Source organism: Pteropus medius, unplaced genomic scaffold, assembly GCF_902729225.1.
Source record: "Pteropus medius unplaced genomic scaffold, Ma_sr-lr_union100, whole genome shotgun sequence".
Classification (NCBI taxonomy): Eukaryota; Metazoa; Chordata; class Mammalia; order Chiroptera; family Pteropodidae; genus Pteropus; species Pteropus medius.
In genome coordinates this window covers 15309875-15335045 of record NW_024344240.1, presented here as the reverse complement: position 1 = coordinate 15335045, position 25171 = coordinate 15309875, and the positions used below count along the sequence as shown (strand labels likewise).

At 34.1% G+C, this 25171-nt stretch overlaps 2 protein-coding genes and 1 pseudogene across 19 annotated transcripts in view; 1 reads left to right on the top strand and 2 right to left on the bottom strand.

The window, feature by feature from the left end:
• The window catches only part of TMTC3 (transmembrane O-mannosyltransferase targeting cadherins 3), a 50370-nt gene extending 44004 nt beyond the window's left edge, over nt 1-6366 (bottom strand). Inside the window, exons 1-2 of one of the 3 annotated variants that reach the window (XM_039869004.1) lie at nt 6179-6347; nt 1187-1238 (exon numbers count right to left, since the gene is read on the bottom strand). The gene's annotated coding sequence lies outside the window, so the exon portion shown is untranslated. Of the gene's footprint in view, nt 1-1186; nt 1239-6178 lie in introns of all 3 variants that reach the window. The other 2 variants (XM_039869005.1, XM_039869006.1) reach the window with 2 other exon arrangements.
• A 75-nt stretch (nt 6367-6441) lies between these two features.
• The window catches only part of CEP290 (centrosomal protein 290), an 86960-nt gene continuing 68230 nt past the window's right edge, over nt 6442-25171 (top strand). For 5 of the 16 annotated variants that reach the window (XM_039869000.1, XM_039868995.1, XM_039869001.1 and 2 more), the window contains exons 1-12: nt 6583-6764; nt 6955-7039; nt 7333-7462; nt 7615-7692; nt 8734-8803; nt 9066-9112; nt 11373-11516; nt 15707-15760; nt 16511-16663; nt 21417-21599; nt 22199-22288; nt 24955-25077. In XM_039869000.1, the coding sequence (XP_039724934.1) occupies nt 7361-7462; nt 7615-7692; nt 8734-8803; nt 9066-9112; nt 11373-11516; nt 15707-15760; nt 16511-16663; nt 21417-21599; nt 22199-22288; nt 24955-25077 (1044 nt within the window). In that variant the 5' untranslated portion in view covers nt 6583-6764; nt 6955-7039; nt 7333-7360. Of the gene's footprint in view, nt 6555-6582; nt 6779-6950; nt 7040-7332; nt 7463-7614; nt 7693-8733; nt 8804-9065; nt 9113-11372; nt 11517-15706; nt 15761-16510; nt 16664-21416; nt 21600-22198; nt 22289-24954; nt 25078-25171 lie in introns of those variants that run through there. The other 11 variants (XM_039868999.1, XM_039868991.1, XM_039868990.1 and 8 more) reach the window with 11 other exon arrangements.
• On the bottom strand, nt 24429-24546 carry LOC120607636 (uncharacterized; annotated as a pseudogene).

Genomic DNA, 25171 nt, shown 5'->3' with positions numbered 1-25171 from the left:
AGACTCCTTGGAGGCATAACTAACCTCCAGGGCGCACATAATATTGTTTACAACATTGGATGAAAAAGTTCAGTGAACAAAAGTAACCTCCTAGGATGATCCGAGGTAACTTTGCTTTCTCCCACCTTCATGTAATCTTACTTCTGTTCCTTTATGACAAATGTATAAGAGAAATTGCAAAATTGTCATTGTCTGGAGCATTTGAGATCTTGCTTCCCGGCAACATCATCAGTTTGGCTCAAATAAACTTTTATATAAAAATTCTCTACAGGTTTGGATGTTTCTTACATTGATAATTTATATAAGGTTATACAAGAACCTATGGAAAAGTATTAAAGTATCTTTAGAATCAGATAGGAAAACCTTAGAATATATTACTTTCTAAAGAAATGCAAAATTCAATCAAATAATCAGGAAAGGAAATTACTTGTACCTTTTGAAGAAATATAATTTAATATAATTAAAAGAAAAATTGTGTTAGGGCTTCTCTTTAATCCAGAAGTGACTTACCATCTCTAAACAGTATAGACTTGTATACACTTATTATCACACAAAAAAAGTTGACGGTGCTTGTTTAAAGATTGGAGAGAATGAACAGGTATTTATTTGCCTCAGCTTCTTCCTGAACGTACTAAAAATGATACTAAAGGTATCAATAAATAAAAAAAGCTAAAAATTCACAAGAATGAAGACAATTGGAAAGGGGATGATAGCAAAATTTGGAAGCTGGAAAGGCAAAAATACTAGTGAGTCAACAAAGCTCAGGAAAGTGAATCCTAAGCTGAAAGGGAGAAAGCTGAAAGTTTTCTCCACTTCTGCCAGCATAAATCTCAAAAACTGGCACCAAGGATCTTAATAAAACAAACAGCAAAGATGAATTTGCAAAGTTTAGACCATTCTCTCACTGGATACAAAGCCAAGTAACCTTTTCTCCTACAGCAAGGCAGAAGACTAGGGACTTCCTCTCTCTAGTAGGTGAAACACAGAATGTTTGGTACAGGGAACACAGGTGAGAACAAAGGTAGCATGCTGAAAGCCCGACAATGAGGGTTAAGTAAAAGTCTGTTTTTATTTTGAGATCCTCCACCTCTCTTCTATCAACTGGGCACAGAATCTGAAATTTTACATCACTGAAAACAAAGAGGATTCTAAAAGCTTTCAGGAAGAAAGAAAGCAAGTTCCATACCAAAGATAAGGAATCCAAACAAATCTTGTTTTTCCACCAACAACACTGGAAGCTAGGGAGAAAAAAAAATCCATAAAACAAAAAGGGAGTAATATTTCAAATTTCTGAGAATAATTTCCAGCTTAAAGTTCTGTATTAGTAAAGTAGAATTTCCCAAGTGTGAAAGTAGGATTAAAAATATTTTAAGATAGTCAAGGTCTCAAAAACTTATCTCCAATGTCTCCCTTAAGAGAGTAACTCTAATTAACAGAACACCAGATGTATTTAAATTCACTGAGTGAAGAACTATTTTACTCTAAAATCTGTGTGTGTGGGTGTAATTGCAATTCAGAAAAACGAAACAACTCAGGACATCCACCTCTGGGTAGGAATAAAGTTTTGTGTACAAACCAGAAATCTCTCAAAGTAATATCTATCAAGTCTCTGACTTCTAACACTTGAGATGACAAAACTGCTGTTGGGTTCAATGTTTTCACCATAGGAAAGTTTAAAATTAACAGAGGAAAGGAAGTAAATTAAACCTGTGGTTTTAATAATTTGAAATTATATCTAGGAATAACATGTATTTGATTTTTAGAGTACTTATAATGTTTAAGAGAATTTGCTACACACTGAGACTGACAATTTAAAATACCATATGTTACAATAATATAATACGCATAATATTAAATTATTTATCATGCAACTTCTACATTTAGGACTTCTGGCTAAAAAGTAAAAGAATTTTTAGCCAAGTTTAGAAATAGTTCTGGAATTTTTATAACAACTTGGGAATTGCTTTGGTGTTAAGTTTAATTTATTGGCTTTATAAAATTTAAGTACTGAGAAAGTTCTGCTTAAGTCAGTCATCTGAAGTCTTTGAATAAAAATATATATATTAGAATTATAAATGAAGTTTTAAATTAAGGCAATTTAACCAAATTTTAAATGTAGCTTATTAAAGACATTTAGTCTTTTTATTTGAAGTTACTTATTTTTTTTTTTAATAGAACTGACATGTTATATTATAAACAGAATACTTTTAGGTTGAATTTAAAGACTTAAAGAACACAAGGTTATAAAAATATTACTTAAACTTGGACAGATCCCATGATTTCTAAATATAGTTAGGTAATAAAATGTCATGCAGTTACTTTAAGTTGCAAAACAGTTTCATTCAGTAATTGAAATGCTCAATTCCAACATAATAATCAACTCTCTAAACTTAATTTAACTTTGAGGACTGTCCTCTGCTCCAGGCTTGAGCTCACTGGCTCATTTTAAGTAAGTACGTAAGTGTGTGTGGGTGTTTCTTATGTTAGGTGTTCCTGGGGTCTCTTATGAGCTTATAGTTAACCTGCTTAAGGCTAGATATCTAAAGGGTAGGTGTCTCAATTTAGAAAGCTAGTCTCTGCTACCTGTGGTCATATCCTCTAGTTACTAGAGTTTAGTAGGTTAACCTGAACTGCTTTAAATGGTGATCTCAGGAGAGCAGGAGTGTAAATCCCAATGCACAAGCTCTTTTCAAGTCTCTGCTTGTGTGTGTGTGTGTGTGTGTGTGTGTGTGTGTTTCTTTTTACTATCATGCAAGCAAGGTAAACCCAGAATTCATGTGGGAGAGGTTAGAAAAAGGGCCAAATAATAGAACTTTTTAAAGATTCTCCAAGGGGATCATATTATGAGAGAAAAGGAGAGCTAGTTCTCACGTATGTCATAAACTTAGTTGTGGAGCTATCTCAGGTTCTGTTCAAAACAGGTACCTGCAAGGGTAGAGGTTAAGGAAAAGGGAGAGCATTACATAAGAGTATACACAGAGGGAGGCATGATTCACTAGAGGCCATTATGGTAATAATGTAACACATCGCTGTTCAATGTTAGTTGCAGGACTTCTAAAGACCGGGTATTTATGTCTCACAAAATTCAGGTTAAATCCTAATACCCAATGTGATGACATTTTGAGGTGAGGCCTATGGGGAATGATTACATAACAAAGGTGAGGCCTTCACAAAAGGATTGAATGCTCTTATAAAAGTGATCCCTTGACCCTTTTGCCATGTGAGGACACAGCAAAAAGACACTCTCTATGAACCAGAAAGTGGGTCCTCAACAGACAATGAATTTGCTGATGCCCTGATCTTGGAATTACCAGCCTCCAGAACTGTGAGAAATAAATTCCTGTTGTTTATGAACCATCTAATCTAGGGTATTCTGTTAAAGGCAGCATAAAGAGATTAAGACAGGGAACTTCAAGTTTTTCTTCTAGGCACGTATGTATTTCCACACAGATACGTATGGTCTGAGTGGATGGGATGATTGATCTGTTTGCTTACAAAAATGGGATGTCACTATATATGTGCAAAAAATCCAACTGCAAATGGAGATCACTCATGAGCTATATTACAGACATATAAAACAATATAATTTTTTCAACAAAATTGTACTGAGTGTTACTTTTTCTAATACAACAGTACAACTATGGAAAAAACAAACATGTAAGAAAAGTTTATATGAATCTAGGAATATTTAGCCTGAAAAAGAAAGTCCTCTCAGTTCAATAATTTCACAATTATATCTTTCTCAATAAGAACAATCTACTATATTTTATTGCTACTTTATAGTTCAAAAAACTTTGGCACGCAAAGTTTGCAAAGTTTGCATTCACACTGACTCCTACTAATCTTTCCAGTTTCCTCAAGTTGAGAGAAGACAAGTGTCTGCTTGCTCTACACCGATTCCTCTCTATGAGAACAAGGCAAAACAAAACATTTACTATACATAGTGGATACTAAATTTTTCATGGGCTTGCATGTTTTTAGACATTAGAAAAGTAAGCTCATTTTCTTGATAAGGCAGCAAAAAGGCAATGGGAAGTAATATCTAAGGAACTCAGGTTGATTGCTACAGACAACAAGTAACAATTATAGAAGGCGAGTTTTTCTTGTGAAGTGATTTTGGTCAGATAAAATTGCTCATAAAACCGCAGAGAAGGAAGAAGGCAGGTCCAGGCCAGTATTCCAATAAAAAGGGCATTTATAAAATTGTCACATAAGTCCTTTCTCTTGGTGAAAACTGAATGATGCAGAAAATTTGATGAAAAATAATGGTGAGTTTTAGTGATTTTGCTCAAAATCAAAGGGAGTGACCAAACTAAAATTTGAGTTAAATTTCTTGATTCACGGTTAGGTGCAAATATACTATAAGGCAAGAGGACATACACAATAGCTAATTCATTTTTTGCTGTATCTCCAGTGTCTAGCAGAATGTACAAGCTTGAAAATATTTTTGGCATGAGTAAAGTCATTTAAGCAAGATTTGGCATGAGTAAAGTCATTTAAGCAAGATTTTGCATTTAGTCAGAACTGTAACTGAGATCTGGGTTGCAATCTTAGCTTCATTAATTATTAGGAAATTACTTAGCTTCTCTGAACCTGTTTTCACTTTTGAAAAATGAGAATAAAACTTACCATTTGACTAGGTACATTGAGTTCGTAGGAATATAAATGTGAACAAGAGGGTGAGGAAAGTAGAGGGTAGAAAAGACCAATACAGATAAAACAAGACTAGAAATGAATAAATAGGAAATAATAGTTATAATAAAAGAAAAAAAAATAAGGTGCTACAGCAGAAATAATTTATAGATTTCTACTATAAAAATATACAGTTTTAAGCAGATTATACAACATAATATGTGCTCAAGAAACACTGGATTTCATTCCTATCTTCCTCAGCTAAATTATGAATGAAAAGAACTGAACATGAAAAATATTTAACTTTGATAAACAGTTATATAATTAGAAGATGATAATATGTACTATGAATAGCAAGATTGATATTCAAGCACTTTACAAATATTGTTTCCTAGCATGACTGAGGCAGTATAGCTGTTAAAAACATGTCCTCCAGCCATAAAGATCTGTGTTCAATCACACTATTTAAGTTTGAGCTGAGTAATTAACCTCTCCAATCCTCAATTTCTTAACTTAGTTAGAAAATAAGGAGAACATAAGGACCTATTTCACTGGACAGTTATGAAGATTAAATGAGATAATGATAAAGCTACAGTAATCACAACAGTATGGTATTGGTATAAAAACACACAATAGATCAATGAAATAGCCCGAAATAAACAAGATAAGTAAGTTCTGCAGATGTAACGTAGAACATGGTTTAAAAAAAAGATAATGAATAGTATTTGGCATATCATCTTTCAGTAAAGGATTAGACAAATTATCCTTATGTCTTTAAATGTCTCTCTCAAAATCAGTATTTCTTTTTGTTTTCTACTAAGCTACCTCTAGTGAGCTATTACTCAACCACGTGATTTGGAAAATATCATATATTTTCAAAAGAACGATTTACTACCAATTATTCTAAGAAAAAAACTGATTAAAAAAAGATATAGATGAGTGGCATTAGTCCAAAGAGTTGAAAATGCCATATAGATTTCAAGTCTACAGCTTCTTAAGAAAATTACCTAGTAGTATATTGTACTCTAGAATGGCTGAGAGCAGCAGGATGAACAAAACTTGTACAAGAATTGTAAACACTTAAGAAGTCACTTCTTAGGTGCCTTCACAGAAGGGCAATCCTCGGCAACTAAGTGTTAGCAACAAAGTGGAGAGTACTGAGTCTCCTCTCTACCCCTAGCAGTGGTCCAGACAAGTTCTAACCTCTACTCTCTATAGCCATCTATTAACTTCTCAACCTTCAAGTCCTTCAATTCAAGAAGGTAAAGGTGCTACACAGGTAAGGCGGGCGGGGTAGGAAGATGCATTAGCCTCTTCTCAATTCTTCACTCGCCCTCAAATCATGACCTCGATTGCGCGGCCCCTCCTCCACTATAAAGAGGCAAATTCTGATACCGAGAAAGGCTAAAACTTTTTTCTTCTTGCAGAGAGCACCAACCGGGACGTCCCCTGCAAACGCCTAAGAAGGTGGGGTCTTCCCACCTCTTCAGACACCGACCGCTCCCATCGACTCCTCCCCCGCCGCTGACCGACGGTCCGACCTCACCTGGGAGAGGTTCCACTGGGGTATGGCTTTAGAGAAACCTCAGGAAAAGCGGGCCAGCGAGCGACGCCACCGAAGACACATTCATGGTCTACCTCGTTCAGGTCACTACCGCAGACGCGCCTCAGTCACTGCGCCTCCCGCCTCCAAGTCGTTCCCGTGCCGCCCGGGTACGGTCGCAACCTCCTGCACTGCACGCCGGGAAAGGCCTACCTCCGCTTCTCAGGCACTTCAGTTCCCAGGATGCACAAGCCTCCAGGAAGCACCGCACTCTGGGATTTGGAGTCCTAATCCCACGCCTTCTTCTCGTCTTTTACATAGAGTCCAGGGACCTCTCTGGGGAATCTAAACGTAAAGCATCACACCACGGTCGTGAAATGTAGGCTTCGCTTGCATCCGGGGTCTTATTCGGGCGGTGGCTGGGTGGGGAATCGTGTCGCCTAGCAGCTGCCGCCGCTATTGCTTCTTTCGGATCACTTGGCGAGATCCAGTGTTGTGTTGGAACCACGCTGGGGAGCGGTCAGGCGTAGTGGCGGGGCCGGTTTGGTGGATGCGGTAGATACGAAGCCGCTGCTGATTGCCAGGCTCGGTGGGTGGGTCTTGGTGAGCTGGAACGGCGAATCTTCCCATGCAGATTCTTTAATCCTTGTAATAGCCCAGCTTTCTACTACTTAGTCTTTGGTCCGCAATTCCTTTGCTTTTTCGCTTCAGCCGTGGTTACCCCGGCCCGACTGCACTAATTTCAATTATTTATGTCTGCACTTTTTTTTTACTCCCAGTTCCTGCTTCTCCGAATCAGGGGTCAGTTTCAGCCTTCCAAGCACCTCCGCGCTTGGCACCATTAGATGTTCGCGCGCTTTGGTGGTAAGGAACGTGGAGAAGGGGACTCAAAACCTTGGTTCTGACCTAGATTAATTTGAGCAAGGGAGCTGTCTGCCATATTTTATTTAGCCTATATAATATCTGATGGTTTGTGCCGACTGCTATTTTGATCAAGGCTATTTTACCCACATCTCTGTTATACAGTTAAGGTGTCATAGCCCTTTGATAACACCATACAGTTATAATTTAATTTATAAAAACTGTAAATTACTGTAAAAACAATAATGCTGTTTACCTTGAAAATGCTAATACCCACTTTTTTTTTTTTTTTACAGAAGGTAAAGCATTGCTAAAGAATTCAAGATGCCACCTAATATAAACTGGAAAGAAATAATAAAAGTTGACCCAGATGACCTGCCTCGTCAAGAAGAATTGGCAGATAATTTATTGGTTTCCTTATCCAAGGTGCTTCATTGATAAATAATACATAGATATATACATATGACTAAGATTAATCTAAGTTGTCCCTGAAATCGCTGAATGGTATAACTGGAAGAATTCTTATATTTTATTTAGGGGTTATGAAATATAAAACAGTTCTTTTTCTATTTACTTAGGTGGAAGTAAATGAGCTAAAAAATGAAAGCCAAGAAAATATGATACACCTTTTCAGAATTACTCAGTCACTAATGAAGGTTCGTATACAGTAGGTTTTAAAAACAGCTTTGTTAGAGAAATTTAAGAATCTGTTTTTGAAGAAATTAATCTGTGAAAGTACTTTGTGATATCTAAATCCGCTCTAAAAATGAGATATCTTCAAATCTGATTGAGAATTTTACTGCGCAAAACATTAATAGTTTCTGCGCTAAAGTTCCTAAAAGAATGTGTTTCTCCAAACAGATGGAATATGTTTTAAAATAACACAGGGAGGTCCTATGTTAATTGTGTTAACACAATTCTGAGGTAGAAATGAAAAATGCAGACGACTACTATAGGGATTTGTTAGAAAAGGAAGAGATTTAAGTATGAGAACACTTCATAAAGTTCAAAGAGTGATAAGTAGTTTTAGGTAAGTAGAAGGCAGTGCTAAAATGTTATGGAGATTCAAGAGCTGGAAGTTCCCATAAGCAAAAAACTGGGGATTGAAAATGTGTATATTCTTTGTATTTGAGGAGACAAATGCAGAAAGTTTATAGCAGGTTCCAGAGTAAACAAATGTTGGGTACATATAAATTGACAGCCTTGTCAAGGATTCAGAGTTGTATCTTATGCTGTCAGAAATGAGGAGCCATTAAAGATTTTTGAGCCACAATTGATAGATAAAAAAATATGCCTTAGGAAGGCTAAACTAGGTATGTTAATAGGACAATTTGAAGCTGTTTAGACAGAGCATTGTGAAGGAGGTTAGACATAAAATTATGGCTAGCATAATGACAATGAAAGGTAGTGGAAAAGAATAGAAGAAAAAAGAGTGGAAAACATTACAAAGGGAAAAGTTGCAATACTGGATATAAGACTTAAGAGAAAAAGGAAACAAAGATGTTTCAAACTGTTGAGAATACAAATTATAGCGTTAAAAAAGAAAGTCATGTATCCACTTAACAAATATTTGCTCAATGTCTCCACGTGACAGGCATGGAAACACTAAGTATTGGGATATCAAATAAAATCTTGAGTTTCAATTTTTACATTCTAGTGTAAAGGCATATTGCAGTCCCCCCCTTTTTTTTCTTTAGATGAAAGCTCAAGAAGTAGAACTAGCTTTGGAAGAAGTTGAAAAAGCTGGAGAAGAACAAGCAAAATTTGGTAAATGCCTTGGGGAAAGTTTATTTTGATGTTAGTGGATTCTGTTTATTCACTAAAGCTAGAGAATTATTAGCTATAAAGTATATATACTCAATCTTTTGAAAAATATTTGTAGATTTATTTCATGGGTCTGGTATAAAATAGTTATTTTCTCTTATCTTATTACTATCACGATGGAATCTTTAAAAAAAATTTTATTTGAAAAGTTTGTTTTGATGTAAATCTGACCAATTGAAACATTTATTTTTATTTTTTTAAATAGAAAACCAATTAAAAACTAAAGTAATGAAACTGGAAAATGAATTGGAGGTATGTTCTTTTGTATTCCTTGTGGTGTAATTGTTATTAATTTTATCTCAAATTATTATTTTCATAATTTTTGATAATTGTTGACTGGAAAAAATTCACAAGAATGACACTATTTGTTCAGTATATATTTTACATACCGATTATGAACAAAATAAAAACATTCAGTAATCTCATGGTGTTTACAGTCTAGAGAGATATACAAAGGATTACTAGTAACCAAAGTAAACATAGTAGAAGTAGCTTTTGAGAAAGCCAACATCCAAAATATGAATGTGTTAATAACTGAATAAGTTGAGATTCGTGAGAGTGTGGGAAGGAATGTGATACAAATGGATTAGCCTTTGAAAGGAGGAAAGACCTTCCTTTGTAAGAGGAAAGGAGGAAGAATAGATGTGTACAGAAACCTTTAGGTTTGTAGGTTTAGTGCCTGGAAGTTGAGAGGGTGAAGAGAATGTCATCTTCTAAAATTAAGAGTTGGAGATACATGGTCAAATTTTAAGAAAGATAAAGTTTGAAATATAGTGGTGAGTGAGCCGGGGGGTTACTGGATCTAGAGTCAGACAATTTGAGTTCAGATCCTCATTTTATGTGTTAGCCCTGTGAGCTTGGATTTATTTTTTATTCCCTACTGTATATCCAGCTTCTAGGAAAATACCAACCACTCTCAATAAATACTTATTAAGTGAATTATGAAGTCTGATTCATTCTGTTAGTGTTTGGTCAGGTAGCAGCTGCAGAATAAAGGGGTAGGGGCAGTTGGAGATATTGGTAAGAAAAGTGGTTGCAGTGATCATAATGAGGTCTTAGCTGAATAGGCAAGGAAATCAAGATTGGGGTGGTGGAGAGAAGTTAGGGAGGAGTCAAGGGATTTGAGGGCAGGTATACTGGGAATAATGCAGAGACTATTCCTGCTTGGACAAGGTCCTAGGGTGGGCATGAGAGTAGGAGGCTATACTGAATTCAAGAATCAAGTTTAAAAAAAAAAAATGAGACCAAGAATGAAAGTTGTGTAGATACGGGAATTGCTTTGAGGGGCTTTTGATGGAAGACTGAGCTATGTGCCAATAATTCCTCAATGAATTTTGTGAGCAAGTGACTTGAAGTTGGTAGTTTGCTGCTGTTATGAGTAGACAGAGGTTAAATAGCTGGATATCATGTGAGATTCAAAGCAGGAGGTGTTTTTACAGGATGGTGGAGGAGTGATAGCTTGGAAGTTGCGAGTTGGGGTAAATCAGCACCTTCTCTTGACCCTGAAGTATATGGGATGCAAATGAGTGTCTCCCAAGTGAAAGAGTTCCAAAGGAATTAGTATACTAAAAGGAGCCAATTGAAGCTAAGGCTAGGAGTTGGAAAAGATGATTCAGTAAAAAGGTTGAGGATGTAAAATACTAATTTATCTCAAAAGAGAATTTTCAAGAGCACAATGGAAAGCTTTTTGAAGGAGAGAAAGAATGAGAAAAATTTAGTTAAGGTAGAGGAGTAACAGAACTGTATGGTGAAGAGATGAATGTGAGACAGATTAGATGACCAAAAGGATTTGATGTTTTGGACTATGACCCAAAATAACAAGAAATGAAGTGAAATTGAAATGAAGTGGATTTCATCTGTTGCAAGATTTTAAAGATAATCTAAATCTGGGCTGTCCAATACTGTAGCACTAACAACTTGTGGCTATTTACATTTAAATTCATTAAAATTAGACATTCTGTTCTTTAGTTGCAGTAGTCACATTGCAAGTGCTCAATAGCCACATATAGATAGTGGTTACTGTACTGGATAGTGCAGAACATTTTCATTATTCTAGACAGTCCTATTTTTGGATAGCACTGGTCTTTGGTATGAGGGAAATGGTAGGTGGTAGGTTAAGAGTACTAGGGATCAATGACCGGGATGGAGGCTTTGGTAGTTTGTGGCCTGGTTCCAGAGCTCTGATGCTCAGGAGAAACCTAGATAGTTCATCACCTATGTTCTATGACTTTGCAGTTTAGTCCAGTACCTGTGGCTTAGAGGCTGTAAGAGATTCTGAGTGATTGATGGTCAATTCTTAGCTCTGGGTGATTTAGGAACAGCTTAAGGGATTGTCGCCTGCCAACTAAATCTTAAATAAGCTAAATTTAAAAAAAATGTTTATTAAGCTAACATGATTTTAAACATCTGCTGATTATAATAACATTTAAAATAGAGATAATTCTTTGCTTATTATTGATTTATTTGATCTCCAAATATAATGGGATTAATTTATACTTTTGTTTTATTTAAGATGGCACAGCAGTCTGCAGGTGGACGTGATACTCGGTTTTTACGTGATGAAATTCGCCAACTTGAAAAGCAGTTGGAACAAAAAGATAGGGAATTGGAAGACATGGAAAAGGAGCTAGAGAAAGAGAAAAAAGTTAATGAACAAGTAAGGCACATTTTTTTTTTGATGGATCTTAACTGTTCAAGTTACCTAAAAAATACTTGGTTATGCTCTTTATAATTACTGGTAATATAATTTTTTATGTTTGTATGTTATATGTGAAAATTGATGTATCTTTATCGCTAAGGTCTTTATATTCACAGTTCATGTTATCATCATGTCTTTAAAATATAATGGATCAGGTACTTCTAGTGAATATGATGTGGAGATTAATTTTCTATGTTTAGAGGTACATTTTTCTGAGAGTATTTGAATTGTTTACATAAAATTGATGATTTGTTCTGGAAAACTGGTATGAAGAAATTAATAGGCATTTAAAAAATTGATTTTCTTATTTGCTATAGTTTATTTTGGGGAAAAAGGTATTTTTTTTGTATTTATGCTAGTAGTAGACTTGGAAATTAATCTTTAATGATGTATTCAGTAACAATCAATCAGATTTCTTGTTTTTGGATGTACCTCATGTAATATATAGGTTCTTAAAAAGTTGTGTTGATTATCAGCATTTTGTAAATCAATACTTATTTTAAAATTATGACATTTCATCTTTTTATACCAGCATAGTTTGCTATTATCTCTTATATTATTCCTTGTTATTTATAAAATCACACAATGTTCACTTAAATTTTATTTGAAGAAAAAAAATTTTTTATAAATAAATTTGTATCTTCCGTCAGAAAATAACATGTTTTTATTTTGCCTCAGCTGTCAGTAAGCAGTACAGAATTTGGTGCCAAATTGTGGTAACTGTCCTATCCCTAAAGCCCAGAAGTTTTTTCTACCTTTTTGTCCTTTAAAAGATTAATGTTACATTCTGATATTCTTACTTGGTCCATTGTTCTTTTGGAAATAGATGGTTATAAATTTTAACTAAACAACAGTAATCATTAGGTGATGTTACTATTAATAAAGAATCCATTATAAATTGATTTATAAGGGATATAGCTATTTTACTATATAATTTGGAAAAATCATGCAATAATCATGTTATCTATATAGTTTTTGCAGTGAAAAAAGTATAGATTGAGTCACCTAAAGGTTAGGATTAAGCTCTGATTTGTTTAGGGCATTATTTGTTCAGTTGACTCGGTAAAACATAACAGACCTATAGATTTTTTAATAATCGTAGAGGATTCACCCTGTGATATACAGTAAAAAAATTCCTTAGGGGTATGTCTGTGAGGTTTTCTGTACTATGTGGTTTTTTTCTATCTAGCCCATATATTAGTTAACCTCTTATTATTCGTACCACATACTCTAACTAATGAGAAATACCTGTTCATTTGTGTCTTAGATTACCTTTATTCATAGAAACACACAGTGAAAACCTGAACATATGACCAATGTACCTTTTCAGCTGCTAGGTTCCTTGAGATAGAATATGGGTATGAGTTGCTTTGGCAATTTCTTTATGCCCTTAACAAGTCATTCAGTTTTACTGAGTAATTTACAGCATACCAAATACTGTGCTAGATATTAGGGATATAGTGGGCAACTATATTCTGCATCTCAGTGATATTCAATGTTAATAATAAATGTGACATAGAGCTCATATGATATTCTGGAGAAACATAAGTATATATGAATATTCTGTAATACTCTAGAGAAGGATACCTAAATTAGTCTTGAAATTCAGGAATTGATCTGTATCAAGAGACCTGAAGTAGGAGTTAGCCTAGCTAAGGGAATGAGATGTACGTTGTGGTTAAAGAAAGGGCATTCTGAGTAGAAGATACAGCATTTGCCAAGACCTGGAAGTAAGAGATAGCATGGTGTATTCAGCGAACAACAGTTATTCATTTTGGCTGGAATATAGATAAAAATACCTAGCGTAGAGTCCTTACTATGTGCCAGATACTTTATATGTATTAATTCATTATTCTTCATTTGATACTTATAGAAATAGGTGACATTTCCTTTATGCTACAGATGAAAGACCTGAGACACAGAAAGGATAAATAATTGCCCATGGTTATACAGTTAATGAATAGTAAAGCCATGATTTGAATTCGAACTTACTCAGCGGTCTCTGCTCTAAACCACTGTGCCATCCTGCCTTCCAGTTTTAACATTCATGATCGTCTGGAAAGATAAGCAATGGCTAGTTTCTGAGGAATTTGGTCTTTTTTCTTAAATGAGAATTTTAAACACAAGGATATCTTGATCAGTTCTATACTTTTAAAGTTCACTCTATTTGTAGAGAATGGATTGAAGGGGGCCAGGACAGGCAAGTGTATAATGGCCTAACTAAAGGAGTGACTGAAGGGGATTAAGGACACAGACACATTCGAGAGATGTAGATATAATTGGACATGATGAATGATTGGTTGACGATGAAGAGGGATGAATGGAGAGTCCACCTAATTTTCTAGGTCGGGCCATCAGATAGATGGATAGTGCCATTCACTTAGAAGGGACACAAGAGGAGTTGAGTTGTTGGTTTGCAATTATTATTTCAGTTTTATACGCTTGAGTTTGAGGTCTCTGTGTGCATATTCAAAAAGGATATCTGTGGATATAGAATTCACAAGAGATACTGTGTAGAGGATAAGGGTTTGTGGATCATCTGCCTAGATATTGAAGCCACGGAAATGCTCGTAAGGCAGACCTCTGAGATATAGAAATGTCTAATGAAATAGAAAGAGGTGCTTTAAAGGACAGGTCAAGAAAGTATAACAAAAGTGTGATATTTCAAAAACCAAGGGAAAAAAGCATCAGTAGTGTTAAGTGCTGTAGTGTTAAGTTCTTGACATCTCTCTTGTTAAAATTTTTTTATTCAAAACAATGTCTTAACTGCCATATAGTAATGATAATAAAAATAGGTGAACTTTTAAGATGTGTATAGCACATTGCATTTTATTATGAACTTTCTTTGAACTTTAATTTTGAAAACTTTTGTATTTTCATAAAGATTGTAAGAAAAACAACATCCATATGCTATTCATATAGGTTCACTAGTTGTTAACATTGTACCATATTTGCTTTATCATTCTCTCAGTATCTTTGTACACACAGATGTTTCTCTCCCTCCCTCCCCTATACCCCTCCTCTCTCCTGAGCCATTTGAGAGTTGATTGCAAATCTCATACTTCATATTTAAGTATTACAGATAATCATGATACTTCATTTTTAAGTATTTCAGCATGTCTCTCCTGAAAAGAGAATACCTCAGGAGAGGTATTCTCCACTATAACTTCTATATAATTAGCATACTCAGGAATTATAATATTAATTTGATAGAGTTACCTAATATCTGATCTATAATCATTTTTTTCTGTATTGGCTCAGTAATGTCCTTCATAGCCTCACCACCCAATATCCAAGGTTCCATCAAGAATTACATACTGCATTTGGTTATTTATTATAGACTTTTAAGTATGTTATAGTTGCACACCATTGGGATTTTATCTTCTTGAAATGAAGGGGAAAAGCAGAATAGTGAAAGGTCATAAGAGGGATGGGGTTTGGATAATAGAAGAGAAAACTCCATAATGGTTATAATATTTGCCTGTTTTGGGAAACTGAAGAAGAGTCACAAATGAAATCATTTATATGTGGAGAAGAGAACACTTCAGAATTTTTTGCTATTCCATGTGCTGAACATTGTGCAAAGGACTTTATATACATTGTACTTAATTTTTATATGAGCTTATGAGATGAGAAAACTGACTTTAAGAGATGTTAAATGACTTGTTCACATTTTACTTGCAATCATTGTACAAGGGATATAAATCTAGGCCAGTCTGATTGATTTCACATTCCTTTTTTTTAACCATTATGTTGTATTATGTTATATTTCTAAGTAATTTAATGTTCACTGAGAGCAGAGAGTATTCTAGCCTTGACAGAACAACTATAAAATGATAAAGATCTTGGTCAGAGAACTATTCATTATTAAGATTTCTGCTGGTGAAGTAGGTATGTTTTTTTGTTTTTCTGTATCCTTTGGTTAGAGATTTTTTAAAAATAATCTTTTAAACTAAACCTATCTTATCTTTCCTAATTCTTAGTTTTCAGATATTTTGTCTTATTTATATCTTGGATCATCATGTAGTCCATAGTAGATAAACATTCTTCACTTCATTGGAGATTTAAAATTTAAATTGATAAGCTGAAAATCTAGCATTGTATTGAATTGCCACTGAATTTTATTTATTTATTTTTTGCTATTTTAGTTGGCTCTTCGAAATGAGGAAGCAGAAAATGAAAACAGCAAATTAAGAAGAGAGGTTGGTAAACAATTTTAGTAATTGTAGTGGATCAACAAGATACTTGTAAAATAAGTTTTCATAAATTTATACAGTAACCAGAACTGGAAATGTCTAAGTAAGTGATATTTTCAAACTGGCTGATATTATGATAAGACTTTATCTCAGAAAAATAGAAAATAAATTGAGAGGTGAGGCCATTAAGTCCTACATTCATCTCTTAGGTCTACGTGGATAAATCTTGCTTTCTGTTTCATAAGCTATTCTTTACTAGTTTGCTAATTGAGTATATGACTGGATTTCTGTCTTATTATGTCTCTCATTTTATTCAGCAGTCTTTAAAAATTTTTGTTTCTCATGAAATCTCATCAGTTCTAATTGTTATTTGGTTCTTCTGAGCCAAATAATATTTACACTGTTTATCCTAATAGGCGTTCTTATCTTTTTAACATAGTCAACATGTTCTTTGTCTTTGTTGATAATATTCTTGCTTTTTTTGGTTATCCAAAATAATATCTCATTCTCCTAGAATTTCTCTTGTTTTCTTTAATTTTTAATTATTATTTTTAATTATGTGTTACCTTTCTCATTTCTAATGACCTTTTTCCTGTCCTTTTGTGGAGAACAAACGTCTAAAGAAAAAGGTGAGGCTTTAGGGGTGGTGAAACCTTGGGATTTTAAAGATAATGTTTTGACATCACTATTTAGAGGATGAAATTTTGTTTTTCTGGATAGTTTCTTAATAGAATATTGTGTTTGGTTTACCTTCAGAATGAACAGCTTCGTCAAGATATTATTGACTATCAGAAACAAATAGATTCACAAAAAGAAACACTTTTATCAAGAAGAGGAGAAGACAGTGACTACCGATCACAGTTGTCTAAGAAAAACTGTGAACTTGTTCAATATCTGGATGAAATTCAGGTAAAATGGATAGACGTCAGTTCAAAGCAATGATTCTTATAAAACTTTAATTTTATTATTATATAAATCTAATATTTAGCACTACATTTAAATTCTTTAGTATAAATCTGCAACTATATGTTTATAAAACATGAAATAAATTGCATCTTTGAAGTTTTGCAAAAATATTTTTGCACATTCATTCTTTTTATGTGCCTATCTTGGGCACTGTTTAAGAACTAAGATCCTTAGGTGCAGTTTTTTTGATATTTAATTTGATTTAATTGGTCAACGGCAGTTGATACTAAAGATCTATAAAGAATTCTCCTTTCTCCATCAGATGCTTATGACTTCATGTAATTTAAATTAATTATTTTTTTGTTTTGAAGTTGATTTTATTTATATAATCATAATAAACCTCAATTGATTAACAAAGAATAACAATTAACTATTTGAAGGATAGGAGGAAATGAGGTAATGACAGAGAAATAGTCAAATCCTCACTTACTATAACAGGAAATAAATATGTTTAAAATGGCTAAGTTAAGAAATAGCCATATAAGTATATTACTTATAAATATGACCATAAATACCATAGGAAGTAGCTTAAAGTTAAAATAAATTACTTCTTGGGTAGGGAAGAATGTTATTTTTACATTTATAAGCTTTTCAGAATTGTTTAAATTTTTTTAACCACGTATTTCTTATTCTGATCAAAAGAGGGGAAGAGGCAATGGCATTATGCTGAAAGCACAGAGAATGGGGGAGAGAGTGGTGCAAGATGAGGCTGAGGTCTTGTAGACCTGTAAGGATCTTGATCTTCAGTGGAAAGTCACTGAAGGTTTTGGGGGATATGTGTGTATGCCATGAAATAATTTTGAAAAGCACTGGTTTGTAGGGGTACAAGAGTATAATAGGGCATACCAGTTAGATGGCTATTTTTATAACTAAGATGAGATTTAGAGGTAGCTTAGCTACAATAATAAAAAACACGATTTAATAAATTTGAAATTTAGAAAGATTGATTATAGCAACAGATAACATGAGAAACTGGATATAATGAAAAATAACTGAATCCACATGATGGGTAGAAAATTATGTATAGTTCACATTAGGTAACTTTAGCATTATTATGTAAAAATAACCTCAAATCATATTCAGTGGGACTGTGGTATTAATTACCAGGCCCTCCTACATAAGGATTTGATGAAAACACTTAGGTATGACAAATAGCTTTGCTCCATCCAGGGTTCCATGACAGAATATTAAGAGACTACTTTAAGGTCAAGAGACTACTTTTCTAATTCTCCGACAGATACATAACTAGTACCATTGTAGACGGATAGAACATTTTAAATTAAATCTCTCACAAAACCCCAATTGAGAAGGGCTGATAACAAGGATAGCTTCTGATGTGATTCAATCCATATTTTTCTTTTTTTAATGCCCAATTCTATTGTCTTTTTTTAAGTTTAAAAAAATTTTTTCAATTATAGATGTATTAGTATCAAATGAACAACATAGCGATTAGATTTTTTTTATAACTTACGAAGTGATCACCCCTATAAATCTAGTACAGATCTGACACTATACATAGTTATTACAATATTATTGACTATATTTCCTATGCGCTACTTTATATCCACATGACTATTTTGTAACTACTAATTTGTACCTTTTAATCCCTTCCCCTTTTTCACACATCGCCCACTCCCTCTCCTATCTAGAAACCATCAAAATCTCAGTATCTATGAGTTTCTGTTTTGTTTTTTTAGATTTCACATGAAAATGAAATCATGTGGTATTTGTCTTTATCTGACTTACTCCACTCAGCATAATACCCTCTAGGTCCATCCGTTTTGTTGCAGATGGCAAGATTTTATTCTTTTTTTATGATGGAGTAATATTCCATTGTATATATGTACCACTTCTTTATCCATTCATCTATTGATGGACACTTAGATTGCTTCCATATCGTAGCTATTGTAAATCATACTGCAATGAACATATGGATGCATATGTCTTTTCGGATTAGTGTTTTGGCTTTCTTTTGATAAATACTCAGAAGTGGAATTGCTGGTTCGTTCTTTGTCTCTTGATATAGCCTTTATTTTAAAGTCTATTTTGTCTGATATAAGTATTGCTACCCCAGCTGTTTTTTTGTTTCCATATTTATGAAATATCTTTTTCCATCCCTTCACTTTCAGTCTGTGTGTGTCTTTCGATCTGAAGTGAGTCTCTTGTAGGCAGCATATATAAGGGTCTTGTTTTCTTATCCATTCAGTCACCCTATCTTTTGATTGGACCATTTAATTTATTTACATTTAAAGTAATTGTTGGTAGATATGTACTTATTGCCATTTTATTATTCATATTTTTGATTTTTTCCTTATTAAAGAAGTCTCATATTTCTTGTAATACTGGTTTGGTGGTGATGAACTCCTGTAGCTTTTGCTTGTTTTGGGAAACTCTTTAGCTGTCCTTAGATTCTAAATGATAGTTTTGTTGAGTAGAGTCATCTTGCATGTAGGTCCTTGCTTTTTATCACTTTGAATTTTCATGCCAATCCATTCTGGACTGCAAAGTTTCTGTTGAGAAATCAGCTGACAGTATTATGGGAACTCCCTTGTAGGCAACTGCTTTTCACTTCTGCTTTTAAAATTCTCTTTGTCTTTAACCTTTGGCATTTTAATTATGATATGTCTTGGTATGGGCCTCTTTGGGTTTATCTTGTTTGGGACCCTATATTTCCTGGGCTTGTACATTTATTTCCTTTGCCAGGTTAGGGAAATTTTCCATCATTTTTTCAAATACATTTTCAATTCCTTGCTCTTTTGTCATTCCGATACCCATGTCATGTGAATGTTGGCATATTTGATGTTGTCCCAGAGCTCCTTAGACTATTCTCACTTTTTTCAGTTTTTTTTTTTTTTTTTTTTTGCTGTTCTGATTGAATGTTTTATGCTACTGGATCTTCCAAGTCACTGATTCAGTCCTCTGATTCATCTAATCTACTGTTGATTCATTCTAATATATTCATTTCTGTTATTGTATTCTTTATTTCTGATTCTTTTTTATATTTTTTATCTCCATTTTTATGTTTCCTGTCTCTTTGTTGAAGTTCTCACTGAGATCATTGAGCATCCTTATAACCAGTGTTTTGAACTCTGCATCTGGTAGATTGCTTGTCTCCATTTTGTTGAGTTCTTCATCTGGAGTCTTGTTCTGTTCTTTCATTTCAGACATGTTCTTTTGCCTCCTCATTTTGGCTGCTTCCCTGTGTTTGTTTCTATTTATTAGGAAGAGCTGCTATGTTTCCTGGACTTGGTAAAGTGGCCTTATGTAGTAGATGTCCTATGGGGCTCAATGGCTCAGTCTCCTTGGTCACTTGAGTTCGGTACTCCAGATATGTCCCTTCTGTGGGTTGTGTGTTCCCTCCTGTTGTAGTTGAGCCTTGATTTCTGTTAGCACGTCAATGGGAGGGTTTGACCCTCAAGCTGATTGGTTGTGAGGACTGGCTAGTGAGTACAGTAGAGGAGCTGTTGTGCAGGGGCTGACCCTATAGAGCAGGAATCACTTTAGCGGAGCTCTGATGCTTGCTGAGTATACCTTTTGTTTGTAGAGGTGGTTGGCTGGTGGTACTCTGGTATTGTCTGAAGCTAGCCACCAGGTTTGTTGGTTCTAGGACCTCTTGGGAGGGGCTCTGGTGCAGGCCAAGGTCACCCGCTGCCTGTACCCTGCTCAGGGCCACTTGATCTGAGTTACAAACTAATCTGTAGATGGTTGTCACTTATGCTGGGCTTGGAGGTGCTTGGGAGAGGCTAAGCTGTGAAATAAGGCTGGCTGCCGCTAGTGCTGTGCTTGCGGCTGCTTAGCAAGTAGCACAGGGCGCATTAAGGCCAGATGCTGTTTGTTTGGGGTTTGTGAACCTTTGAGAGATTTTAGAAAAGTCTGCAGCATGAACCGAGACAGGCCATTTGTATGAAAAGCTACAGGAAGTGGCATGGGTGAGCTCACAAGTTGGGTGGGGCACAATCTCAAGGAGTCATCAGTGTAGGGCTATCTGTGTTAGCTACGTTGGTGGAGACTCAGATACGACAGCCACCTGTGCCTGCAGGCTGGGCCAGGGAAGGGCTCAACAAAGGAACAGTGGCTTCTGCCAGCACTTCCGTCTGGGAGAAAGCTGTCCCTCCAGCCCTCGTCCTGAAGCCAGACAATTCAGTTACTCCTCATATGTCCCTGGAGCCTTTCAAACTGCTGCCTTAGTGCTGGAGCTCAGAGCAAGTGAGTCCATCAGTGCATAAGTCCATGGCAGATCGTTTAAGAGGAATTCTTGGGGCTCTAGCCATCCTCCGTCTCACTCAGCCATAATCTCCGCTGGCTTTCACAACCAGAAGTTGTGGGTACTTCTCTTCCTGGGTTGGGTTGCCTGGTGTGGGGCTGGGACCCCTGGCTCTTCTACAGCTGAAATATCTCCCCTGATTTTTAACCTCCACCTGTGGGTGTGGGACAAGCCCATTTCATGTCTCTTCCCCTCTTACCATTCTCAGTGTGGCTTATTCTATATATCCTTAGTTATAGGACTTCTGTTCAGCTAGACTTCAAGCGATTCTTGATGGTCGTTCTGTAGTTTAGTTGTAATTTTGATGTGGTTATGGGAGAAGGTGGGTGCAGTGTTTAACTACTATGCTATCTTGACTGGCAGCCTCTCTCAATTTAATTTTAAGTTAGTTTCTTATATTATTTTTAACCATAATGTCTTTAACTTTCTTAGACTTTAACGGAAGCTAATGAGAAGATTGAAGTTCAGAATCAAGAAATGAGAAAAAATCTAGAAGAGTCTGTACAGGAAATGGAGAAGATGACTGATGAATATAATAGAATGAAAGCTATTGTGCATCAGACAGATAATATAATGGATCAATTAAAAAAAGAAAATGATTATTATCGCCTTCAGGTAAGAATTCCTGTTGGACTGATTTATTTGTGCAGACTTCATATTACCTCATTATTTATTTGAAACTAGATAGTACTTTAACTTTCTTGGATATGAATTTCTGTCTTACGTTGTAATATGTCGTTTTATACTATAATATGTTGCCATGCTGATATATTTGTTTATATGTGTTTCTCTAATGTTCTTACGCATACCTTGTAATTCTTGCCATGTAGAGTATATAGGTGATACCTGAAAGCAGTTCTGCAAACCTAATAATTATGGGAATTTCTACTAAAGACTCTTAGCAGTCTTATGGACCATAAAATTTAATTTTACACCTTAAAAAAAATGTACTATTAATATCAAAGAAACCAATAACATTGTTCACTATTTACATGGGGTTAAACTTATTTAAGAAAATATAATAATGCTTAAAAACATAATTATACAACTGTGAAGATGCAGAAACCATTAAACGTCTCCTCTGGCTACAGAACTGCTCCATAATGAACATATATTTGTAATGTATATGTATATATGTATAAATATTCATATATAATAATATGTACATATTGTACTAATTTGCAACAATTCTTGAAATAATTGTTGCCCTTTAGGTGCAAGAACTTACAGATCTTCTGAAAGCAAAAAATGAAGAAGATGATCCAGTCATGGTAGCTGTCAATGCAAAAGTAGAAGAATGGAAGGTACTTTTTCAGTTGTTATAATGGCATTTTCATTTGTAGTTTAGTTTTCAATATTTTGTCTTAGTTTTCTTTAAAGGCGTTATAATAGTTATTAAGCATTTTTAAAAGTGTATTAAATGTCTTAGCTGGAAGAACTCTAAGAACTCTCCTGCGTAGTACTCTAGCTTATTTGTTGTTGATTTGAGTGCTTCCACCAGTTTAATGAATTAAACTTGAAATTAAACTTTTTGATAGAAATCTAAATCTAAAATATATTTTCATCTAAAATAGATAATTCTAAATAAAATTCATTTTTTATATATATAAAAGTTACCTTGTGTACATTAGTTATAGAATTCCAGGTTAAATTTTAGTTTGGAGTCAGTATTTCTGACTCTCCTTTCGTGTCAAATTAATCAAGCTGTTGGCATTCAGTGAGAGTGGGAGTAAGAAAAGGGATCTTTCAGAATCACCTGAGACGTCATTTCAAAAGTCTCTTTCTCCTCACTAGTCTCTAATCCCAGGCAAATCCTCCAGCCTTACCATATCAGAAGCTATTATTAGAATGATTGTATATTTGGAAAAAAGTCTGAAGTGATTTTGCATAAATGATTTTAATTATAAAAGCTATCACATGTATAGTCAGTGTTTCTAACAGGGTTGACATAAATCTTATTGGCTATTTGGAATTGATTATCATCAGAGAAGCTCAGATAATCTATTTTAAACAAAAGCAGTAGTAGCACTGGAAATGAGGCCTATAGAATCGATTAGACGTCAGTAAACTTTTTGTGAAAGGCTAGGAAGTAAATATTTAGACTATCTGGTCTCTAGTATAAGTACTCAACTTTGTTATTATAGCATGAAAGTAATTATAGACAATACATAAATGGATGAGCAAGGTTCTTTTCTAATAAATCTTTACAAAAACAGGTAGCAGGCCAAATTTGACATGTAAGCCCTCATTTACCAAGCCCTGGGTGGCGGGGGAGGGGGGGAGGTTGGGAGGAGAGTAGTTTTTACCGTACTTAATTTTGTGGGGAGAGATGATAGCATATCTATTCTTCTGCACTTTACTTTGTTTTTACTTAATATCTTTTTTAAAAGCCTTATTTTATATCAGTACATATAGTATTGCATTGTTCTTTTTAATGGCGTGTAATTTTTTTGGCAGATGTTATTTATTTGAATACTATTATGTGATGCTTAGAAGGTTACCAGTTTTTGCTGTTGGAAATAGTGTTTTAATGAATATGTTCGTATAGTCATTATTTTGGAAATGTATATCTGTAGAATAAATTGCTACAAGTGTAATTGTGGTACATATTGCAAATATATTTTTCCAGTTTGTCTCTTGTCTTTTGGCTTTATAGTATTTTTTACTATGAATTCTTTTTGTATATTATGTAGATTAATTCATTATATTTTTAAGGCTTTTGGCCTTTGTATCATAATTAGTAAGGATTTTGAATATAAAATTGTTTTATCATATTTTCTTTTAGTGTCTTCTAGTTTCATATTTGCATTTAGATCTTTGAAGCATATATAATTCATTTTGCTATGAAGAGTGAGATATGGATGTACTAGAGCTAATCTGTTGTCCAAACATTATTTGAATATTTAATTATTCTCTTACTGAAATACAGTTCTATTTTTATTACATAGAAATGTCTAGTGAATTTTATTTTATGACTTTCTTATATTGACCTATTTTCTAACCATGTACATTTGTTTTAATTATTGTTATGTTTAAATATTCGAAAAAGCTATTTTCATTGTTTTTCTATTTTTAGACTCTTCCTTATAAATGCATTTTGTTAACAGATTTTAGTAATAGTTCTTAAAAATGTCTTAGTTCTTTTATTGCGTATGAATTAAATTTATAAATCAACTTATAGATTGATGTCGATATTTGGTTTTAATAGAGGAAAAACAGAAGCTATCTTTCCTTTTTTAAAAAAATCGAGATATAATTGACATAACATTACATTAGTTTTAGGTATACAATGTTATGATTTGATATTTGTATATATAGCAAAATGAACATCACCACAATGAGTCCATTTATAACATCCATCACCATACATAGTTACAGTTTTTTTTTTGAGAACTTTCAAGATCCACTTGCCTAGTTATTTTTACATTTGCAATACAGTATTTAAAAAAATGGTGGTTAGATGCCACAAAGTAGGTGGCAATGCTGTAACCGTATGTATGTTATCAGGCCCTAGGGCCTCTTGTCAAGGGGAAGGCAAATCTTCTCTCCTTTCATTCAGTACTGCAGGATATCTTTCATTCATTCAAGATATTTTATGCTTCTCAGTGGCATTTTAATATTTTCTTTATGAAGATTACTTGTATAAAATTTTTTGTTATTGCATGGAGGAGATATTTGAACTTCTTGTTTTGAGAATGGGTTTTGAAACCTTGAGATTGTTTAAAGATTGAATTCCTAAAAAAAAAAAAAAAAATTACAGTGCATATAATCATTTCTTATTTGAACTTCAAGTTGTACATACAAAAGGAACAATGATTATTTCAATAGTTGCTGATACTTTCTCACTTTAAAGAATTTTATTTCCTATATTTTCTTGAAATCTTCTAATGGTATATAATAGACTATCATAAATGAGGAATGGTTTATTAATTTCTTTTCATGTAACAGATCCTATTTTGTTTATTTCTAGGTAATTTTGTCTTCTAAGGATGATGAAATTATTGAATATCAGCAGATGTTACATAACCTGAGGGAAAAACTGAAAAATGCCCAGCTCGATGCTGATAAAAGTAATATCATGGCTCTACAACAGGTAAAGCCTCAAAATTTCATTTATCAACAAATGTTATTAAAGTTGGCAATAAAACTTTGAACTATGTCTTATTATATCACCTGTGCCTAATCTA